Genomic DNA, 20,970 nt, shown 5'->3' with positions numbered 1-20,970 from the left:
TATTTTTTTTAATGGGAGCCTTCATCAAAGGAAAGAGTGACAGTGATCATAGATCAAAGGAGCCTTTGATGTCTATGATGTGGGTCCTTATTTGTGTATTTATATTTATTTGTACAACTTGTTGATGCTGTGGAGGTAAATTGGCCTGAACCAATGTTCCGCTAGGGGGCAGCAGAGTGCCGCTGTAGCAGCTAAAGCATCATCAATTACGACGACGAAGAAGAAGACAAACCGGAAAAGAAACAGCACAGTTCGTGTTTTTCTGTGTCGGTGAATTATTTGTTTTTTTTCTGGAGAGAAACTCGCGGTTTTTACCCGAAAACTCAAAATGGGGAAGCGGCAGCATCAAAAGGATAAAATGTGCGTGTTCACGTGTTTCTGGATCAAACAGCGACACCGAGAGGCGCTTGTTGCTGTTAGCTTAGCATGCTAACGCTGTTGGTCAACGAGCTAACTTTTACTTTTACTCTTCTTTAACGCAACTTCCGGTGTTTTCATGTATTATTGTGTGTTTCCCCCCCCGGCAGGTACATCACGTGTACAGAGTACACCAACTACTACGGAGGAAAACGAAACGGTTTGTATTTTACCACCTTTCAACCCATAAACTGTGTTTACAACTTTAACCTGTGAAAACAAACGTCATCAATCAACCACATTGTATTTGTATAGTATATATATATATATTTATATATGTTCTCAAGTCACAGTTTGTCTCATATAACTTAACAAGGTGCGACATCTCTGCAGTAAAACCTCAACAAGAGTAAAACGACCTCAGAGAGTCACGTGTGAGGATCCTGGAACAGAACAATATTAACATTTATCAGAAAAGACCGTGACTAACGTGAGCAAAGAGGTTTATTAATATTTCACGTATTTATACAAAAGTCTGACAGAGATGAAGGAGCAGTAATGTTGGAATACGTGAGTAGAAGTATTGTGTATCTGAGCTCTAGTTGTATTAATAAGCTCTGAAGTTCCTGTTTGGATCATTTCTGACTCTTTCCTTTCTTGTAGTTTTACTCTCCAGTACTAAACATAAATATATCGATTATGCATTATTTAAGCACAGGGAGGAGGTTACTGTTAATTGTAAAAGTTATTAATTGTCAAACTATTTCATAATCAACAATTCCACCAGTCGCTGTCTTCAAAATTAAGTGTCGAGCTGCTGTTCACAGACCAGTTTTTGAACGTTTCTTTAAAACCGAGTAGATGTATTCAAATTAAATCCGTATGAAGTTTGTCTTTGTGTTTTTACTTTCCAGTGATCCCTCAGGCAAACTTCAGACGCCTTCCATTCGACCACTGCAGGTAAGAAGAGACTCGTTTTCCATCCTCAGAAGCACAACACGTTTAAATCAGACGACTAGGAAATGATGTCCTCGCTGTTCCATTAATATATGATAATTTGACAATAACACTAAAACTCACAGCTGAATGTGTGTTTCTGCCGAGTTCTTTCAAACCAGTTTTCTCTGAAACCTTTCAGCTTGTCTCTGCAGCCGTTTGAGTATCCTGTCTGCACGGAGGAGGGAGTCCTCTTTGACCTGCTGTAAGAACATGATGTTATTTAATAAATATATATATTTTAAAGATGTCTGCTGGACTCTAAGTGAAGCTTTGTCTGTCGGTTGTTATTGGGTATTTGTTTAATAGTTTACTTCCTCTCTTCCCTCTGTTGTAGGAGCATTGTTCCGTGGATTAAGAGGTTCGGCACTAATCCGATCTCTGGAGAGGTGAGAAAACTGTGATTCTCATCATATTGATACTGGTCCTTTTATCTACTGTCATTTACCACAATGTTGACATGTGTTCTGCAGCTGTTTGGGGGTTGAAATATGAAAATGTATATCTAACGCTGTTTTCAGACAAAATATTTTCTGGAGGGGCTGCATGTGAGGATGCAAATGTCAGTCACTTACACCGGACATGTGTATAACATGTGTTTGGAAACTCTAATGAGACACAGTTAGAAATTAAAAAATCATCATTGGTTTTATCTGAAGTGTAAAAACCTTGATTGCACGTTAACGCTTGTTTATTCGTTCCCATAGAAACTGGAAGCAAAGTCTCTGATCAAACTCAACTTCGCCAAGAACAACGATGGTAAATAAGCACGAGTTCCGTCTCATTTAGCCTCCAGAGTTTCACACAGACACTAATTACAGAGCACAATAAGGTTCATACTGACATTAGGGCTTAATTTCTCAGCTCCAAATCACCAAAATCAGTGGGTAGTTGGGAAGTAAAAAGGTCAGAGCCACACTAATGTCACTGCAGTTCTGTGTGAGAGCTTCTGAAGGAGCAAATTAAAGCAAGTGGAAACGGGAGAGGTGATATCATTCAGCAGGGGGCACATTCGAGTTTCTTGAGTTTTCAGCCTGTGACTCTGCTGCTTTGCTTTCCTCTGATTTTTCTTCTCATTCTGTTCCAGGGAAGTATCACTGCCCCGTTCTGTACAACATCTTCACAAACAATTCTCACATCGTCACCAACAAGGTCACAGGCAACGTCTTCTCTCATGAGGTGGGTGACATCACCGACGTACCACTGATCCTTATGTTATGATTTGGACGTTCAGGATACATTTCCTCTGCTTTTACAGGTCATCAACAAAGCATAGAAATGTATATACAAAGAAAAGATCTCTAGTTTCCCTCTCTTTCACCTTGTGTGTGTCAAAAAGAGATTTTAAATATTTCTGTTTCCACTCAGGCTGTGGAGCAACTCAACATTAAGACCAAGAGTTTTAGAGATCTGCTCACCGATGAACCCTTCGCCAGAAAGGACATTATCACAATTCAGGTGGGTTGTTGCTTTGGTTTGAAAAGGTGAAAGCAGGTTATCATTATTATTATAAGGGAAAAGAAGCCTATATTGTTGAGTTGATTTTTGTTTTGTCTTCATAGGATCCAACAAACCTGGATAAATTCAATGTTTCCGACTTCTTCCACGTGAAGAACAACCTGAAGGTTTTGGATCCAGGTGAGTTGTAGAGATGTTGTTTGCATTAGACATGACGGGATCTAGAGATTAAATTATAAGGATTCATAAAATAACGAGCCTCTGGAAATGAAAGAGTCTGAATCAAGTGATGATGATCTGTTCTTCCAAAATAAAAAAACATAGATTAAATACCGGGGAACAATATTATCAAAGAGAGAAGTTGGTGAGTTTCACTGGTTCAGGAACTTCAGCTGCTTCTGTGCTTCAGGATGTTTTACAGGATGTTTGCAGAACTGATCATAGCTTTCATATTTTTCCTGTTTGTTCCCAGCTTTGCACATTTGGTTAATTAATTTTCTTTTACAGAAGTTGCGTCGCCGGATGCTTGAACCTATTTTCATTATAGCTACATCACATCCTTTTAAAGCCAAAAACAATGGAACAATAGCTAAAGACAAATATGAGATAAATGGACAAATACAGTTGAGTGTTTAAAGGCCTTAAGTCTCAAGTTGTCTTTGGACTTGAAAGAAACTCAGTTAAACCGTTTCCTTCCTCTTTCTGTTTTTCTCAGATGAGGAAAAGGCCAAACTGCACCCGTCGTACCACCTGAAGACGACCAACCTCGAGACCAGGGAGACGTTAGCTGAGCTGTACAAAGACTACAAGGGCGACAAGCTGCTGGCGTCCACCATGTTGGAGCCCGTGGCCAAGAAGACGGACAAGTTAAACGCTGTAAGGAAAAACATTATGATGCTCATTTGATTAAAAACTGAAACATGTGGAGGGAACATGACGAATGACCAAGAAACTCTGAGTTAAAATATCAAACATAAGCAGGAAAACAGATTCACATCTTGGTAAAGTAAGTAAATCACCTGATGGTTGTGGGTTCACATCCTCCGTCTGTGTGCGACAACCAAGAAGCCAGAACTGACCACATGTGATTAAGTTTATCGGCTCACACACCTAAAATAACACTGAATTGAATTCTGTAATTCATTTTTTAACTTTCAGTCAATTAGAGGTCGGTGTCGCGCACATGAAAGATCTGAAAGTCTTCAAACTGGTTCTTAAAAGGTTCCCAGGTAGAACCAGCGGTAGAACCTGCAGTAGAACCAGCAGTAGAACCAGTAGTAGAACCAGCGGTAGAACCAGCAGTAGAACCTGCAGTAGAACCAGCAGTAGAACCAGTCCAGCACAAGGACTCAGTTCACTTTGGTGGAAACCAGTTTTCTCAGTTGTTGAATCATAAGAAATACATTTTTCAGTTTCAGCTCTTAGAAGATTCAAAAAATATAAGTAATTTTCTCATGAATAATTTATTAAAAGCATTTAAATAGATTTATCAGTTCTACAGTGAAGAAGTGTAAAGCTCACTTCGTACACCAGGAGGAGCCAAACACACATTAATAGATGAGCGCTGCTCTGACGACAACAAGACAAAACAACAGCATCCAGAAACAGAACAAAGGATGTTTCAGTGTTGTGAGGATTAAAGATAATATTCAACATGTGCATTCAATGAATTACAGCAAATGTCTGTATTTACAAAGATATTTAGAAAATGTGTTAAGATCTAAAATATTAGACATAATTAAACCTCTGAGTTTGAAATGTAATTAGTAGAAAAGGATTTACTTTAAAATACCGTCTGGGTTCTTTGTGTAACCGGGTGTAAACTTCTGGTTTCTGGTTTAACTATAAGCAAAGCAAACACTGAAGTGCTGAACAAAGAAGGTCGTCTGTGGTCACGTTGCCACTGAGACTGTATCCTTGAATAACCGGGGGGGCGGTGGCGGCGGAGGAATCCTGATTCACTTTGAGAGACAACATCACTGCTTTTATCAGCTGCTGCTCCACCGTGTCTGGTTTCCAGACCTGGAGAGCAACAGCGTTCATGTAGAAGATTCATGTTCATTAAAATACAAAATATGAGTAAGTAGATTTCATTACAGTTAAGATTTGTAACGCAAACATGCATTACTCTCATTGGAAGTTTAAAAAAAATGTACTACAACCTTTTGGTGTGTGAGCTTCCCCGCTTTGCAATTTACATTATTTATATGTGGGAAAGCAAAGAAGGAAATAAACTGAAATTTTCTGGTGAGATTTGAAGTCAAAGGGAAAACCAAGTGTTCTGTGAATCCACAAAGCTTTAAGTTTGTCTTGTTTACTGGTTTTCACTTTTGCAAAATCAGGAGTGAAACATCATCAGTGTAAAGGTCTTTTCACACCAACTCTGAATTCTTCGTCCAAAACTGTCGCACATTTAAAAATGAATTCAACCTCATGTTGCGTCACGTTGACACAAGTTTCTCCATCAAAGTTGTTCCACAGAGTTGTTTGAGCTGGTCTCAGAGCTGGTTTGAATCAAACTGGACCACTGATGGTTTTGTCAGTGTAGTAAAGTAATTTCTTTACATTACATTGTAACAGCAGACACAGACGCACCAGAGTTTTCCCTCGCCTGCTCTCAGTTCACCGTTGAGGTGACGCTCAGACGGCATCTGAGAGAACAGGGAATATAGGTCAGACGGAGCACACAAGGTGAAGTCTGTGCTTTCATGCGTCTTCACGAGAACTAGAGCAGAAGAATTCTAAGCCAGGACTGTAGAATAGACGAGAGCTTTTGAAATCCATTTCCACTTCCCGGCTTTCATCTTCGCTCAGCTCTTATTCTCTTAGACCTAAATAACTCCTCCAGTCTCACTGCTGGGTTTTTGTGGTATTTTTAGGTGAACATCGCTATTCAGCAAATGTATTCTACTATAATTTAAGCTCAAACAACCTTAAAGCATCTTAAGTGCCCCAAATTATGAGATGGCAGCGATTTCTCCACGCTGAGGCGGGGGGGGGGCTGTGCTCTTAGTCGTACAGAAGCTGCCGAGGCTGAATGTGATAACACAAATGTACGAGTCGCTTGCTTCAGACATTTTCTCGAATTTTCCCTGCAGCCCCCAAATAAAATGTCTGTAAAACGCTGTGAGTCCATGTGAGGAACAGCAGGAAGATTCACAGCGAGCGAGTGAACGTGTTGATGACGTTTCTAACACGCGACGGAGGCGAAGCTGGAACAAATAGTCACATCATAGCTTTCAAAACTTCACCTTTAATACTTGTTATTGTTCTTTTTTTACAAGTAGGTGCACGTCTGAAAGAAACATTTCTGATTTGAAAATGAAGAATGTGCACATATGACAAAGTTAACCCTAAAAACAAACTACACCGTTGTAAAGAGCATGTTTTAATCAGTCAAGAGGGAAAATATGAAGTTGTTACCTCGAACCAATCTGTATTTATCAAGGGATCAAACACAATTCTCTCAGGTTTGTGTGTTTTGTTTACTTGCACATGTGCTGTTTTGTTTACAGGTCCATGTGCGTCTGTCCTCGCCCCCTAACGTCTCTGTGTCTGTCCAATGCTCATTGTAATCTGCTATTAATTTCATTCATTTTAATTAATGCTGTCATATTTTGAATAGCATAATAAAACTTGCAGAAATCAAAAAGTATAATGAGTTCTCTGCTGTTCAGAGCCGTTTTCATTCTGTTATATTTTAGATAGAACAAACTAAAATCAACCCGTTCAGCTGCTTCTGAAGTTACCAACATCATAAATGAGTTCATAAACAGCAGAAGTAGAGTTTAGAAGGTGGAGTGAGGAAACATTCAAACTGTAACTTTCTCTCCTTTCTCCCTCAGGCTCATTACTCCACAGGCAGAGTTTCCGCCTCCTTCACATCCACGGCCATGACTCCGGCAACGACACACGAAGCAGGCGAGTGAACATGTCTGCAGAGAGAAACGTGCACCTCTGGTTTAGTTCGTTAATCTTTATTTATTGTGCTCACACTGTCGACTGTGCTGCTCAGTTCAACTGGGTTCTCTCCTCCTGTCAGACTCTGGGCTGCTTCATGGGAAAGATTCACTGTTACACAACCGTGTCGTACGTTCACTACACTTCAGAGGAAGATGGGTTTTACTTCTAGTGACCTCATTCATGGTTTTTAGAAAGAAAAGCATGTGGACTATACATTGTATAGACAATGCATGTATATATAATGTCATGCTGGAATAGAAAACTTCCCCAAACTGTTCCCAACAAGTTGGAGGCATAGAATTGTCCAAAATGTCTTAGTGAGCTGAAGCATTAAGATTAACTTCACTGGAACTAATGGGCCTGAATGAAACCCATGAATTCAATGGTGTGCGTGCGTGCGAATAGACAGGGTTTATATTTTAGTTACTGATTTATTTATGTCTCTGAATCTGTATTTTTAGTTTTTAGATTTTACTCTTGGTGAAAAAGTGATTTGGATGAAATATTGTTCATGAGAGAATAATTTCTGTGTGAATCTAAATCACCGTCACACTGACGAAGCTCTGAGGGTTTTTAAAGGTCAGAGATTTTACCTTCAGCGACATGAGGCTCACAAACAATCAATGAAATCCAAAGACTGTCTCAATCTCAAAGGTTGTCATCAATAAAGCCACAAGTCACAAGAACTGAAATCGTATTTTTCCGTTGCAGACGCCATCGCTGACGACACCGTGCGTTACCAGTACGTGAAGAAGAAGGGCTACGTCCGTCTTCACACCAACAAAGGGGACGTGAACCTGGAGTTGCACTGTGATAAGGTAATAACCTTACACACAAACTCTCATTCGGACTTGGCTGATATTTAATTAGCTGATGTAAAGTCGTCTTGTGATGTTGCTGTGACGTAGGTTTGGCCCGAGCTCGCGCTCGACTCGTCCAAACACTTAAATCCACCTTTTGCAGAGTCTGTCCTTCAGCTTGCCAAGTTTCACATCTTGGCAGAGATGTGTTTCTTGTGTTCCTCCTTCTTAAGGTTATTCGTGGGGCTCCTGAGAGACAGCATGCGTTCCAGGAATGCGTTTCTGCCCCGGTAACCAGGCGTCTCGTGTGCTGGGTTCTCATTGGCTTCTGAGCCGTCGAATCAGAATAATGAGGGGAAGAGGCAGCGGTTAGACAACCTGCCCTCGGTGCCCCGCATCATCCTCCTCCTCGGCGCCTTCCTCCCTGGTGGTTTTCACACAGCAGCTCTATTCGTGGCCTGCTGTTTATGAATTAATGAGCGCTGCCTCACTGTCACATGCACTCTCAGTCCAGAGCCCACCTCCCCGGGAAGTGCCCGTTTGCGTTGGACGTCTCCGCCGCCGCTGCCCTCGTTGTCCCAGCTCGGATGAGATGTGAGGGGGCAGACGTGGGAGGTGTGATGACACAGCTCGTACCTTTGGTCTCACATTAAACAGAGGAAGGTGCAGCTTCATTAGATCTGACAGCTGGAAATAGATTCACAAATGTTTTTACACAATGAAGATTTATATTTAGATTCAAATAACAATCTGAGTTATTCCCTCCAGGAAGGAGGTTTTATTTTCTGTCAGCAGGACATTAAACTACTGAACCGATTTTCTTGAAACCCATTATTTGTATAAGCAGATTAATTTGAGGGGGGGGGACCCAGGATTGTTTTTGTGTTGGAGGTTTGTTTTAGCGAGTTCCTAGGAACAGTTCATGCGTCTTGATGGAAAAGAAACAGGCATGTTTAGGTGCCTGATGTCTATGGGGGGGTGCAGTTTGTGTTTCAGGTCAGTGTATGTGCGATACAGGGCCATACTAGTTGTATTTAGGTTGTGTGTTTTATTCCAACACTGTGGGTGAGTGGGGTTCGGATCTAAGTTGTTGTTTTCACTATGTTTAACACGGCAAAAGGAGGTTTTTCAACATTTTCGGGTAATTTCTCAAGAAATAAGACAAACGAGATCTTGATGTATCTGACCTCAAAACATGTATATGTAATGACTTGATCTATACCACATCCTTCCCTTTAACTTTCAATGATGTGCATAGGTTGCCGGGGATCTAAAGACAGGCACACAATCTTGGCAGAATACATTTTTATTTTCTCAGACTAATGGAATTATTTTAATGGCTTTTATGTCCCTCATCCCCCCCCGGGTGATACTTGTGGAGGAGAAGAGCTCGTAAGTTAATGTGAATTAACATTTTTTTAAGTCTGCGTCAGCAAATTCTGTTTCCCTGCTGACATCACTGATTGCTGACAGCTTTAGGCAGCCAGGCATGTTTTTATGTGGATTGCATTCGAGACATTCCTGGGCTGAAAACTCTCTCAGAGAAACGGACACACAAACGCAGAAGCAGGCTGACACGCTAAATTAACCACTAATACGCGGAGGCGGCGGCGGCGGCAGCGACAGGCAGACGACGCCTGCGTGTTACAGATAAAGATCTGTGACGTAAAAGTTTCTGCTTACAGATCAGAAGCATTTAGATGAAAGAAAGGAAACAGTTTGATTTTCCTGAAATGTTATTAATGCAAACCAGTTATCTGTTCTAACAAGACAGTTTCTCGTTAGATTAGTGTTTGAGGCGTTCTTTTCCATTCCAGAAATTTTATTTAATGGCTAAAATTGGTTAAAACCAATCCCTGTATTTTTTTTTTCTTCCTTCTTTTGTGGAGGGGTTTAAAACAATAAGCCTCTTTGTGCCAGAGTGCTCTGAAAACCCAGGATTTATCATGAAGGGTAAAGGAAGCAGAGTCGAACCTCAACTGCAGAATTGAGATGTAGGAGGAAATAAGACCAGTGGAGCTTAGAGGAACTCGTCACACAACGAAAGGCCGATGACTAAAAACAGGTTTTATGAAGCATCTGGTGGTTCTTGGAAACCACCAACCACTGCTGCCGGGGGGGGGTAAAGTTAAGTTTCCCTCACACACACACACACACACAGAAGTGTTCCTCGAGGCTGTTGATGATAATAACACTGGACCGTACCAGCCGGCTCGTTTCACAGAGCGACAGCCAGTCAAGAGCGGCTTCTCTCAGCGGGGGGGGGGGTTTCTGTTAGGATTTACCAGACGCCAACGCAGACGCAGGTTGACCCTTCAGCCAGAGGACAAATCCAGATGTGCTTTCTTTAAAAACACCAACACAACATCTTTGTAACTGTGTAAAATACCTGGCTTCTGTCTGCAGAGCTCATCAGCAAGGTTCCCATTCTTAATATATCAATATTTTAACCATCCTAGGTAGACTTGCTACGAAATTGGTAAACGATGTTACGTGCTCCTGTAGAAGTCTCTATGATATCCACCTTGTTTTAAGGAAAACTTTCTGAGAAGCTGAACTCTGTCAGTTAATGATAACAGTTGTTTCTGAGAAGAGAAGAGTTTCATGTCGGTCGATCTAATAAACGTGTCTCTCTCTCTCTCTGTCCTCCAGGTTCCCAAAGCTGGAGAGAACTTCGTCCGTCTGTGTAAAAAAGGATACTACGACGAAACGGTCTTCCACAGGTCCATCAGGAATTTCATGGTGAGGACAAAGAAGTGTTTGAACTGGTTGTATTGGCAAAAACAGGAATACAGAGAATTTCAATACAGAGAGTGAGATGTAATAAAAGCATGAGTGACAGTTTCCAGAACAAAAAAGATTTTATCTAAGCAATGCAAATGGTTTGGGATCTGTGACGTCTCATAACTGGAAATGTCTCCAGTTGAATCCTCGTGTGTTTCTATGTCGTCAGGGAAGAAACGATTTGTTAAATGAATGTGGGTTAGTTAGAACTTAGTCAGTGATTATCCAGAAGTTCACACCCACCATCACTATCTGTTTTTAAATCTGTATTGTTTTTCCTCTTCCATAACTGAGACACTCCATACTGAGACATTTTTAATGAATGTTGGTGAACAAGGTTTAGATCAGATTATTTTATATTTAGGTGGATTTATCCTCTATCCCCCTTGTACCCACCGACCCATGAATTACTGACCAGGGTGTCATTCACCTCGTCTGTTGCTGAGATAATTACACATTTGAGTGTTTCCCACTTCAGAGACGAGTAAACACACAAACCCTTTGTTCCAACTCGCTCTCCAACTAAAGCGTCTTGACCCGGAACTCTGAATGTGAAATGACAGATCTCTGATCAGCTCCTTGTCAGTTTACTTCACAGCCTCCGCTCCCGTAATGAAAGTGGCTCTGAGTGGACATCTGCTCTCAAAAGGACTCTCTTTTAATTCTATCCCCTGGTTTTCATACGCAGCGGTTTGCAAGCTTTGAATTGTTTATCCCTCGTTACTGGTTGGCCTCCGAAGTGGCCTCGTAGAGAACATTGTCATGACAACAAACACTTGAAATGCAGTGTGTTGATGGGACGAGGAACATGGCTCCTGCTTCCTTTCTTAAAGCCGTTTATCACGACCATGTAAGTGAACTGAACATCCTGTGAGGACACTTGACAGTTTTCCTTTGAAATGCAGGAGGCCCAGCAGCCTTCTCTGTTTCATCAATGTTCCTCCTGCTTTCGTCTGGTGCTGCTGTTAGAACGTAGCTGCTAAATAAACAGCAAACAAGGGGAAAACATTAGAAACACAATCAGCTCCTGCTTCCTCTACTGTTGGCAGAAATGATTGTGCCAAGGCCTGGGGTCGCGGCGTCCACACAAACACTGCAGGAACCCACTCATCAAAATTTGCTCCGCAGCAGCAGCACCGGTGGTCAGAACCTGCAGCTTTTCGGAGAAGTGCTCTTGATTAACAATGAACAATGGAGGCCAGTATCCTGCGAGGCTTTGACGTCTGCTCCTAATGATTACAAGGAACATGACTCCGGTTTCGCTGTTTGACAAAAGGAAATATAACGTTACAAATTAAAGTCTCATTCGACCACTTAACAGAAATTGAACATTTTCCTGTAATAGGTAAAAGGAACAAAGTGTGTATTCAGCTTTGAATGTGCATCACACGCAGCCAGCGTCACGCACACGTAACAGAGTTTGTTTTTGTTTCCAGATCCAAGGAGGGGACCCGACTGGCACCGGTACAGGTGAGACCAGGGCTGCACTCGGGCCACATTTTGACTTGCATAACGGCTCCCTGTTGAATTATTAATAGTTCTCTTTTGGAAGCTTTGCGTAAATACCGCTGGCAACTTAAGATGTAAGTCATGAGTGTTACTAAATATACTCTGCAAAGGCACATGGGGGTTCAGAAGACACACACACACACACACATACACAGAGAGTGTGATTATTTGGAGGGAAAGGGGCTGGGTGTAGGGTACAGAAAGGGGGGGGTGGGTGTTAAACAACCAGCGTTTGGTGTCATTTTCCTGTTTTCAAAGTGGGTTTCAAAGGCAGCTACGTGTAATTGACTGCGAGGCCTCATACAGTTAATTTCCTGCCTTCATGCCGTCTGTGCCGCTGCGAGACTTTGCTGCACAAAGTGTGCTTTGTGTCTGTGGGCGTCTCTGAGCGCTACACAAAATACACGCACGCTGACAGATTTATGAAGGTGTAGAATATCTGGCTTGTGGGTAAAACTCTCCTCATCACCTGGACCGAACAACGTGTGCACTGAAAATCATGAACAGACTTTCTAATGTGTTTCTTAAAGACGACTTCTCCTCGTGCTCAACAGTCCCAGAACATACACAGAACCAACACGGTGCTTTTACTTTAACGACGACTTGCTAAAGAGGAAGTGATTCTATGATGGAGGCAGGAATAGAAGGGAAATTTCACCATGAATTGAGGCCATGCAAGAAAACCCTACATAAAAATGTGAGCTCATTTTGAGTGAATCCTTCTGTTTCATTGTCTCCACGTAAATTGAACAGAGACACTTCCTGGAAGCTGCTCACTGTGGCGTTCCAGCCCGAGTTCAGATAAGCCTCATTTATCTTAAACCCTTAAGAAGGAGCCGCTTCGGAGAAGGACATGTTTTAAACATCCACTTGTAAATGAAAACCCGGACACACATTCCTCGTGTGATATGAAAAACACAATCTGTGGTCAGATAATGTGCTCGTTAGTAGAGATGCCTCCCGGCTCTCAGACGGCGACGTCCTCTTCTGTTTTCCTACGCTCTCTGAATTTAGATGCTGATGTTGTAACGGAATCATTTGAAATAACATCAGAGCGACTGCAGCTTCATTTATTGGTGAACTGTTGGTTGAGAACTCCTCGCTCTCCTCTTCGTTTACGATCCAGACGTACAGAGGTAAAATGTCAGCAAGTTGATAAATTATGCAGAAATGTCACCGGGGGTGTTGACGGCTGCACAACACCTCCCAGGAGCTGATTGGTTGGTGGTATACATTTACACACCTCCAACCAATCACACACACACATACAGCGCATACTCATAGTTTTATATACACACACACACAGTTTCATGCACGTACACCAGCTGGCAGGACACAAACTGAAACACACCTCAGGGCGACAGATCCTCTTCCCCATCGTGAGCCAGTAAGCTCCCGCCGTGCGTGTTCCTGTAAACTCATCGTGATGATTCTCCATGATGAAGTCAGTCTGAATAATGATTCACAGCTGAGGCCTCTCGACGTGGATCCTCGTTCAAGGGCAAACAGGCCTTTAGCTTCTTAGGAAGTCACACAGGGCGTCTGGAATGCTGCAGTCATTTGAATGAGCGAGTGTTGTGTGTTGTGTTTTCATACAAACCAAGAGGATTGTGACACTTCACAATTAAAACATATTGCTGTGGACTGTGGAGCAGAAAATTAAACGCACACTTTTTATCAGTTCTACCCCCCGACGTCTCCACATGAAACTCCAGATGGTTCAGTTAAACGACAGATTAACACGGAACTGTCAGTGAGCGGCTGCCTGAAGGAGAGGGACAGGAGGGTTTTCCTTTAAAGACCTGTTGGACTTGTTCTACTCCAAGTTTCTCTGAACATCTTTCTGTCCAAACAAGTTACATTTCCTTATCGAGGACCTTTTTATTCGTACTTTGAAATTTCCCTGTGTAATTATGGGCAGACACAAACTTCCATAAACATGATGTACATCCATTTACAAGTTCTTCCTTTTAGACTTTTGCAAACATGAGGTTTTGACGTGTTGCATCGAGATGATAAAGACGGACGACATGGCAGCTCCTCAAAAGAGAAGCCAAAGCGTCTCTATGGTTCTAATAAGTTTGGTTTAAACAGGGTGAAGCCTCATGATTGACAGCTTAGTATGACTGATTGGTCGAGAGTGTGTGTATATCAGCAGGAACTTGATTCCACAGCTCAATCACAGTTTGACTCTGGGATGTTTGGGCTTCATTTCTGGAGAGTGGGAGAAAGTGGAGCTGTCTCATCTGTCTTTATTTCCAGTCTGCGGATCAGCCTGAGAAATGGTTCCACTTTTATAATGTCAAGTGTGTGTCATCGTGAAATGTGAGGTGGTTCAGCGACTTCTATCTTCGCTCTGTCTGCGGAAGTAATTTGTTCCCCTTCAAGTGAAAACCACTGATGGAAACGCCTGAACTGGAGTGAACTGGGACTCTGACTCCTGTGAGGAAAGATTCATCGTCTGAATAAATATTTGAGTTTCACTCAATGTGCCACACTCACTGACGGGAGGGGAGAGCTGAATATTTGTTAATGCTCTCAGTTAATGCTGCTGAGGACTCTGTGGTGTCCCTGTAACTTCAATACCAATCAGATAAAACCTTTTCCTGTCTCCTTGTCTCTTTCCTTCCTCCCTCACCCTCTCTCCTAACACTCAGGCGGAGAATCCTTCTGGGGAAAACCCTTCAAGGATGAGTTCCGGCCCAACCTGTCCCACACCGGCCGCGGCATCCTCAGCATGGCCAACTCCGGTCCCAACACCAACAAGTCCCAGTTGTAAGAGATGTTCTTTGAAAAAGTGCTTCTTCCTAAACTTTGAACAGTCGCTCTGTCCTAGAAACTCCGTCAACAGAGATTTGGGTTTTTTTTCTTTCTACCTCGTCCTCTGTTTGATTTCTTTGTTGACGTCCCACAGGTGAGTCGGACGAGAACCGTGAGATGGTGTCAGAATGTGGGAAACGTTTTATTGTGTTATGGGATTTATCGTCCCCGTCGTCACCACATTCAAGTCAATTTGAATAAATCTTCTCCACGGAGGGAAAGTTATGTAAGAAAAAAGTGTTTTTACCAACTTAAAAACTAATAAAAGTGGAAACTTTCTTTAGAAATCTTCTCTTTGCTTTTTAATGTAACACAGTTTTAATATTATAAAATACTACATTAATAAACAATAAAAAATATTAACTTTTGCTTCTTTAAACGACTTTATAATGTGTAACAGACAACAACCTTTATGAACGGTAAACCAATAACCTTTTTAACGGAATATTAAAAAATGTATCCGCAGCTCCAGGTTTTTCAAAATGGTGGCTGAAATAAAATGCTGGAGCACTCAACCAATCAAAGCTCTTCTTCTTTAGATATCATCTTTTTAAGTACTTTAAATATATGTAGGATTCATACTAACGATGCTTTTTGTTCTGTTTCCTTTTCTCTCAGCTTCATCACATTCCGGTCGTGCAACTACCTCGACAGGAAGCACACGATATTTGGAAGGTAAACTGATTATTATTGTTGCTGTGAGTAATTTAGCAGCTGAGGCAGATGTTTGAGATCATCCTGACAGACGCTTGTTGAATCTTCTCCTCTCTCTCTCTCTGTCTGATCCTCTCCTGTTGTTCTTTAATACTTGTTTCCTGTGGAGCTGCTTCAGAGCAGAGAGTCACCAGACAGAAGGAAGGTGTAGAGCTACCTGTCTACAGGCCGTTAGATAAACAGGAGGATTAATCAACAATTAGGAAACGTACATTAAGTGGAATGAGCCTTGAAAGAGGCAGATGCCCAATATTACAAAATTTCATCAGGACGCGACTTGTAATAAATACAAATTAAGAACTTTCTATATCGTAGCAAAGACACAGGAATTATAACTTTTGTTCAAACTAGATTTGTGATGTGCGCATTCACATATTGGGGCGGGGGGGCTTTGTTTAGTATAATGTGTTACTCAACTTGTAATAACAGTTCATTATGAGCCTGGTGCTTCTGACTGAGTGACAGTCGAGCTCATCCTCAGTTCAACAGAACTCCCTCATGTGAGGTTTCCAGAGCGACGCGACCAGGAGCAGTGAAACATTTATCACTGAATCTCTCTCGCTCTCTCTCTCTTTCTTTCTCTCTCTCGCTCTTTCTCTCTCTCTCTCTCTGTCTCTGTCTCTGTCTCTCGCTCTCTCTCTCTGTCTGTCTCTCGCTCTCGCTCTCTCTCTCTCTCTCTCTGTCTGTCTCTCGCTCTCTCTCTCTCTCTGTCTGTCTCTGCTCTCGCTCTCTCTCTCTCTCTCTCTGTCTGTCTCTCTCTCTCTCTCTCTCTCTCTCTCTCTCTGTCTCTGTCTCTGTCTCTGTCTCTCTCTCTCTCTCTCTCTCTCTCTCTCTCTCTCTGCTCTCTCTCTCTGTCTCTCTCTGTCTCTCTCTCTCTCTCTCTCTGTCTCTCTCTCTCTCTCTCTCTCTCTCTCTGTCTCTCTCTCTCTCTCTCACTCTCTCTGTCTCTCTCTCTCTCTCTCTCTCTCTCTCTCTCTCTGAGCAGCATCTTAAATGCTTTTCTTTTTGCAGTTGTCTAAAAATATTCAGGCGGCTTCCAACCGATTCTTCACATGGTCAACGCACTTAAAGCTTCTGCTGTGACCGAGTGCAGCTTCTCATGCTGTCCAGACGGTGGTTTGCTATCAGGACCAGGGGTCTGATGTTTTCACCCCTGTCCATTGATTGGTTGGTTTGTGTGTAACCACGATTGTACAGAAGCTACTGGACGGTTTACCCCAAACAATGTGGTATCGGTCCTGGCAGAACACTTTCAGTTTTGGTGCCGATCAGGGGGAGGGTCCCGGTAGAGTGTAGGGGGTTTTCAACATTTCCTGTTCTTCTTGTCTTTTATTGTTTGTGCGCAGAGCTTTTTATAAACAGTCCGGTGCAGAGTGAAGTTAGAGAACTTCTGTTTTCACCTTGGAATGTCACACAATCAAATCCTTGCAGCTCTGACGCAGGAATCATCTGCTGCACATGAAGCAATCTGTTCCCACACGGTCGTTATCTAGTGGTAAGAAGTTAAGACATCTATCCTGTTATTATCAAGTTATTATCTTGTGCACACCTTTAGGGACCAGTATGACAAAACGTGAATTTATTTTCTCAGACTTCATAATGATCTGTTTCCCCGTCTTGGCTCAGTTACTCAGTTAATCACTGGTTTCTGTACTTTTCAGCACAGGTTGCTCAAGGCTTGTTTGTTATAGATTAATACACATTTGTTGCTTCTATGAGTTTTTCCATCTGGAGGTCGTGTGACTCAAATCAAACTATGGTACCTCTGGTCAGTGGAGTTCTATGATCTATGAGTTATGTTTCACTCAGTCTCACACGAACTGTATTATTGACGCCATGTTCGTTTCCCTGAGTCACTCCCGTCTACAATCTGCAGTTTGGTGTCATGGCAGCTTACAGAGCTTCAGTCTGAACGTCCTCGTGTTTCATCTTCTCACCTTTACCTGCTGCAGCAGCACACACACACATCATCGCACAACTTCAAACACACAACCATTGCGAGTGTGAACAGGAAGTCAGGCTTAAACCCCCCCCCACCCTCCTCCAGGGGAAGGTCAGCTGCAGGGTCGACTGCAGTTCAGCGGCTCTGTAATGGAGATGGATTTAGTGTCTGGCTAAAGGGCACTTCCCCAGCCTGAGTGATGTCACATCTTTATAAAGGTTATGTCATTTTGAACGGGGGGGGGGCTGCATTCATTTGGGTTAGCCTTCCTTCTGTGGATCAGTTTTGTAGATTCATTAACAAGCCAATGTTAAAAAGGTGCAGGTAGCGTTAGCCGCTTCTTATTTAACGTCGACTCTGACGTTTCCGTTCTGGGGTTAAAACGTGCGTCAGTAGATTGGATCAGCTGGAGATAATTAAAGCTAATTGTGTAACGGCTCCACTGAAACTTAAGCCTGTTGGTTCACGAGCTCCTCGCCGCCGCCGCCGCCGCCGAGTCGCCTCAAAACCACACATCGGCGTGTTGCATCACCCGACCGCAGCTGAACTGTGGTAACGATCCGCTGACGAGTCTGAGCTCATTAGGCTCCTGGTCCTGAACCAGGGGCTCAGTTACATGGATCAAGAAGCTGCTGGGTTCAGTAATTAATCAATTAACATTCATATCAATATCATCTGTCACTCATTTTCAGGTCGTGGCCACAGGTGGTGAAAATTAATTAGTTTAACGGAAATAATCTTGAAGAATCTGAAGAATCTTGATTAACCACCATTTAAAAACTGCTGTGTTTCTGATTCACAGTTTTAGTTGCTTAAAGCTACTTAATGAGATTCCGTGGGGGATCTGAAAGGATTCAGATTTGATAAGTGGATTTGATTCTGGATTTGGATTCAGTAAAATATGATCAAATCTTGTTCTGCCCTTGTTTGATCTGTGTGGGGGGGGGACCTGGGTCTCTCCTGTTCTCACCTCCATGTGTAGAAAACTCTGTAGAAAATGAAGGATGTTCTGTTTTGTCTTTGCAGGGTCGTCGGGGGGTTTGAGGCCCTCACGGCCATGGAGAACGTGGAGAGTGATCCCAAATCAGACAAACCAAAGGTAAGAGGCCGTGATGTTTACATGAGGAACATTAACAGGAGCTGAGAGGACAAGTGACAGACGTCACAGTGACGTGACACTTCTTTTATATTCACTCGTCCTCTCAGCGTTTGCTCTTCAGCTTCCACATGTCTCTGCCTCTGTGTTCCAGTCGGAGATCAAGCTCATAAGTGCGACGGTGTTCGTGGACCCGTATGAAGAGGCCGATGCTCAGGTTGGTGTCTCTTCACATACATGAACACTTCTGAATTAATGATGGAATTCATCCAGAGCAGAAGCTGAATGTGTGTGTGTATCAGTGAGTTTGAGCAGTGACTCACTGAACGTCCTGGATTTCATCCGGAAATCGTTGATTACATTCGTGAGGATGTTGTTGTTGTTAGCATTCGTTCACTAGTTAGTGGATATTTAGGTGCGGGGGGGATGACCCAAAGAAGAACCCATTACATGTTGGTCCCGATCCGAATAAATGAGCAGATCCAGATTATTATTATTTGTTCACTAAATTAGCAGTTTCCCACAGAATTGATTTAAATCTGTGTCATAACAGGCTCACGTGCGCTGAAGGGAAAGTTGCTCTCATGCACGACCGGTTCACAAACTGAAGAGCCAGAGACAAGCTCCTCAGTGAGAACTGTGTTAATGACACGTGAACTCTGAGGTCTTTTTCTTTAGTGTTGCTGTGAATCGTTATCAGAGAATCAGTTCATCTGATTTCTGTGTCAGTGAAGGACTTTTCCTCCATTGTCCTATGAACACACCTGGATCTTAATGTCCCACCTGTACATTGAAAGAGCTCAGAGTGAAGTCCTGCCGCGTGTCCTCTGACATGCGTGTCCTCTGACGTGCGTGTCCTCTGACATGTGTGTCCTCTGACGTGCGTGTCCTCTGACATGCGTGTTCTTCAGATCGCAGCAGAACGAGCGAAGGAGCTGCAGAGGCAGGAGGATGAGAAGGAGCAGGCCAGCGTCTCCCTGAAGAAAACCAAGGAGCGGCAGGCGCAAAAGACCTTCAAAGAGGGTGTGGGGAAATACATCAACCCTTCCAAAGTGTAAGAACACACACACACACACACACACACACACACACACACACACACACACACTCTGCTGTAGTGACTCATGTGTGAGTGTCGCTGTGACGTCCACGTGTTCGTATAAAAGCAGCTGGAGGTTTAAAGATCGTTGACTTGATGTCAGAAGTTTCTTTGGTCCTCACCTGCACTGAGTGTTCTCTCACAGCAGGAGGTTGGATAAAGGGAAGGAAACAGATGATTAAACATTATAGTAACGCAGAAGGAGCCGAGGCCTGATGTTCTAAATTGTCAATTATAGAGAAGATTACCTTTTTTCCTCATGGGGATAATTCAGGGACATTTTATTTGTTTTGTGTTTTTATAGGATAGTTCATGTTTGTCTGACGCCATAAAGAGATAAACACTTCAGATCTCTGTTCTTTGGCTTTATTAAACTCAGCCATGCAGGGTTTTTATGATGGTTTATGGATTCATGGTAGAAATGGTTTGTGTTGGAAAAGGTTTTATCTTCAGAATGAAATCTTCTTGTCTTGTTGCTGCTGTCACATCGTCTTTATATTCAGTCCTTTGAAGAGCACGTCAGTATTAATGCTTTCAGATAACAGTCCGTCCATTTTAACAAACTGTTAAATGTAGAAATGGCACATCGAGGCGTTTCAGTTCTTAACAATGGTCTCATAAGTTTTCAGGATGAAAGAAATGACCTTTCAGCTTAAACACAAGAAACTTGTTTTGTGTATGAGCAGCAGTCGGTGGAGAAGCAGGAGTTAGTGACGTTCTTCTTCCTCTTTACCCATCGCTTGTTGTAGCTTGTTCATATCTGGGATGTTTTTGGCGTCATTTCTGGATGTTGGGAGGAAGTGGAAACGTGTTGTTATCGTTATTTACAGTCTGTGCGTTGAAATATTAAATAAATCAGTCAATCCATCATCTCATAGTGTGAGAATTTCGTCAGACTTTTATTTGACTGAATAAAGAAGCTGAGATTCTGGTAAACAACGTGTTTATCAAAGAACAGTTTAAATGTGAACATGAAGATTAGAAATATCCTCGACCTACCAACGTCCTCGGTGTGTTGATCTTCTGGTTCTGCTCTTTCAGAGTAAAACGTCCGGCAGCTGAAGATGAGAGCGGACCCTCCACCAGCGGAGCGTCCACCAGCGGAGCGTCCACCAGGGGACCCTCTACCAGCGGAGCGTCCACCAGGGGACCCTCTACCAGCGGAGCGTCCACCAGCGGAGCGTCCACCAGGGGGCCCTCTACCAGCGGAGCGTCCACCAGCGGAGCAGCTGCAGCCAAGAAGTCCAAAGGGAAGTCGAGTCTGGGAGACTTCAGCTCCTGGTAGCAGCGACACGTTCAGCTGTTCTGTATTTTTACTGGTGAAGCTAAATGTCGGCAGAAATAATCTGTCACATCTGCATTTTTATTATTGTTCATCATTTCTCAGTTTTGGTGTCCTGTGAAAGTTTCGATTAAAGTTACGTTTTTCAAA

At 42.8% G+C, this 20,970-nt stretch overlaps 1 protein-coding gene across 2 annotated transcripts; it reads left to right on the top strand.

Annotated features, from left to right (window-relative positions):
- Positions 1-197: 197 nt before the first annotated feature.
- On the top strand, positions 198-20,970 carry ppil2 (peptidylprolyl isomerase (cyclophilin)-like 2). 2 transcript variants are annotated; one of them, XM_035165274.2, is made up of 21 exons: positions 198-360; positions 528-577; positions 1,272-1,317; positions 1,496-1,558; positions 1,691-1,742; positions 2,061-2,112; positions 2,441-2,532; positions 2,722-2,811; positions 2,916-2,991; positions 3,527-3,687; positions 6,657-6,732; positions 7,486-7,592; positions 10,227-10,316; positions 11,795-11,828; positions 14,525-14,642; positions 15,306-15,362; positions 18,370-18,442; positions 18,594-18,656; positions 19,351-19,493; positions 20,580-20,619; positions 20,665-20,970. In XM_035165274.2, exons 1-21 carry the CDS (start codon positions 329-331, stop codon positions 20,821-20,823), a joined length of 1,674 nt encoding a protein of 557 aa, XP_035021165.1. In that variant the 5' UTR covers positions 198-328; the 3' UTR covers positions 20,824-20,970. The 2 variants fall into 2 exon arrangements, with proteins under 2 accessions (XP_035021165.1, XP_035021163.1); XM_035165272.2 differs by having other exon boundaries at positions 20,580-20,970.

Source organism: Hippoglossus stenolepis, chromosome 9 (assembly GCF_022539355.2).
Source record: "Hippoglossus stenolepis isolate QCI-W04-F060 chromosome 9, HSTE1.2, whole genome shotgun sequence".
Taxonomy (NCBI): Eukaryota; Metazoa; Chordata; class Actinopteri; order Pleuronectiformes; family Pleuronectidae; genus Hippoglossus; species Hippoglossus stenolepis.
The sequence above is the reverse complement of the archived record's forward strand: the minus strand, read 5'-3'. Positions and strand labels throughout refer to the sequence as shown.

Bases quoted from the DNA above. Each gene is read 5' to 3' on its own strand.
- ppil2 (XM_035165272.2), top strand. From the start codon at position 329: ATGGGGAAGCGGCAGCATCAAAAGGATAAAAT. The intron at 1,559-1,690 runs GTAAGAACATGA...CCTCTGTTGTAG, and splicing joins GGAGTCCTCTTTGACCTGCT to GAGCATTGTTCCGTGGATTA. The intron at 2,113-2,440 runs GTAAATAAGCAC...ATTCTGTTCCAG, and splicing joins CTTCGCCAAGAACAACGATG to GGAAGTATCACTGCCCCGTT.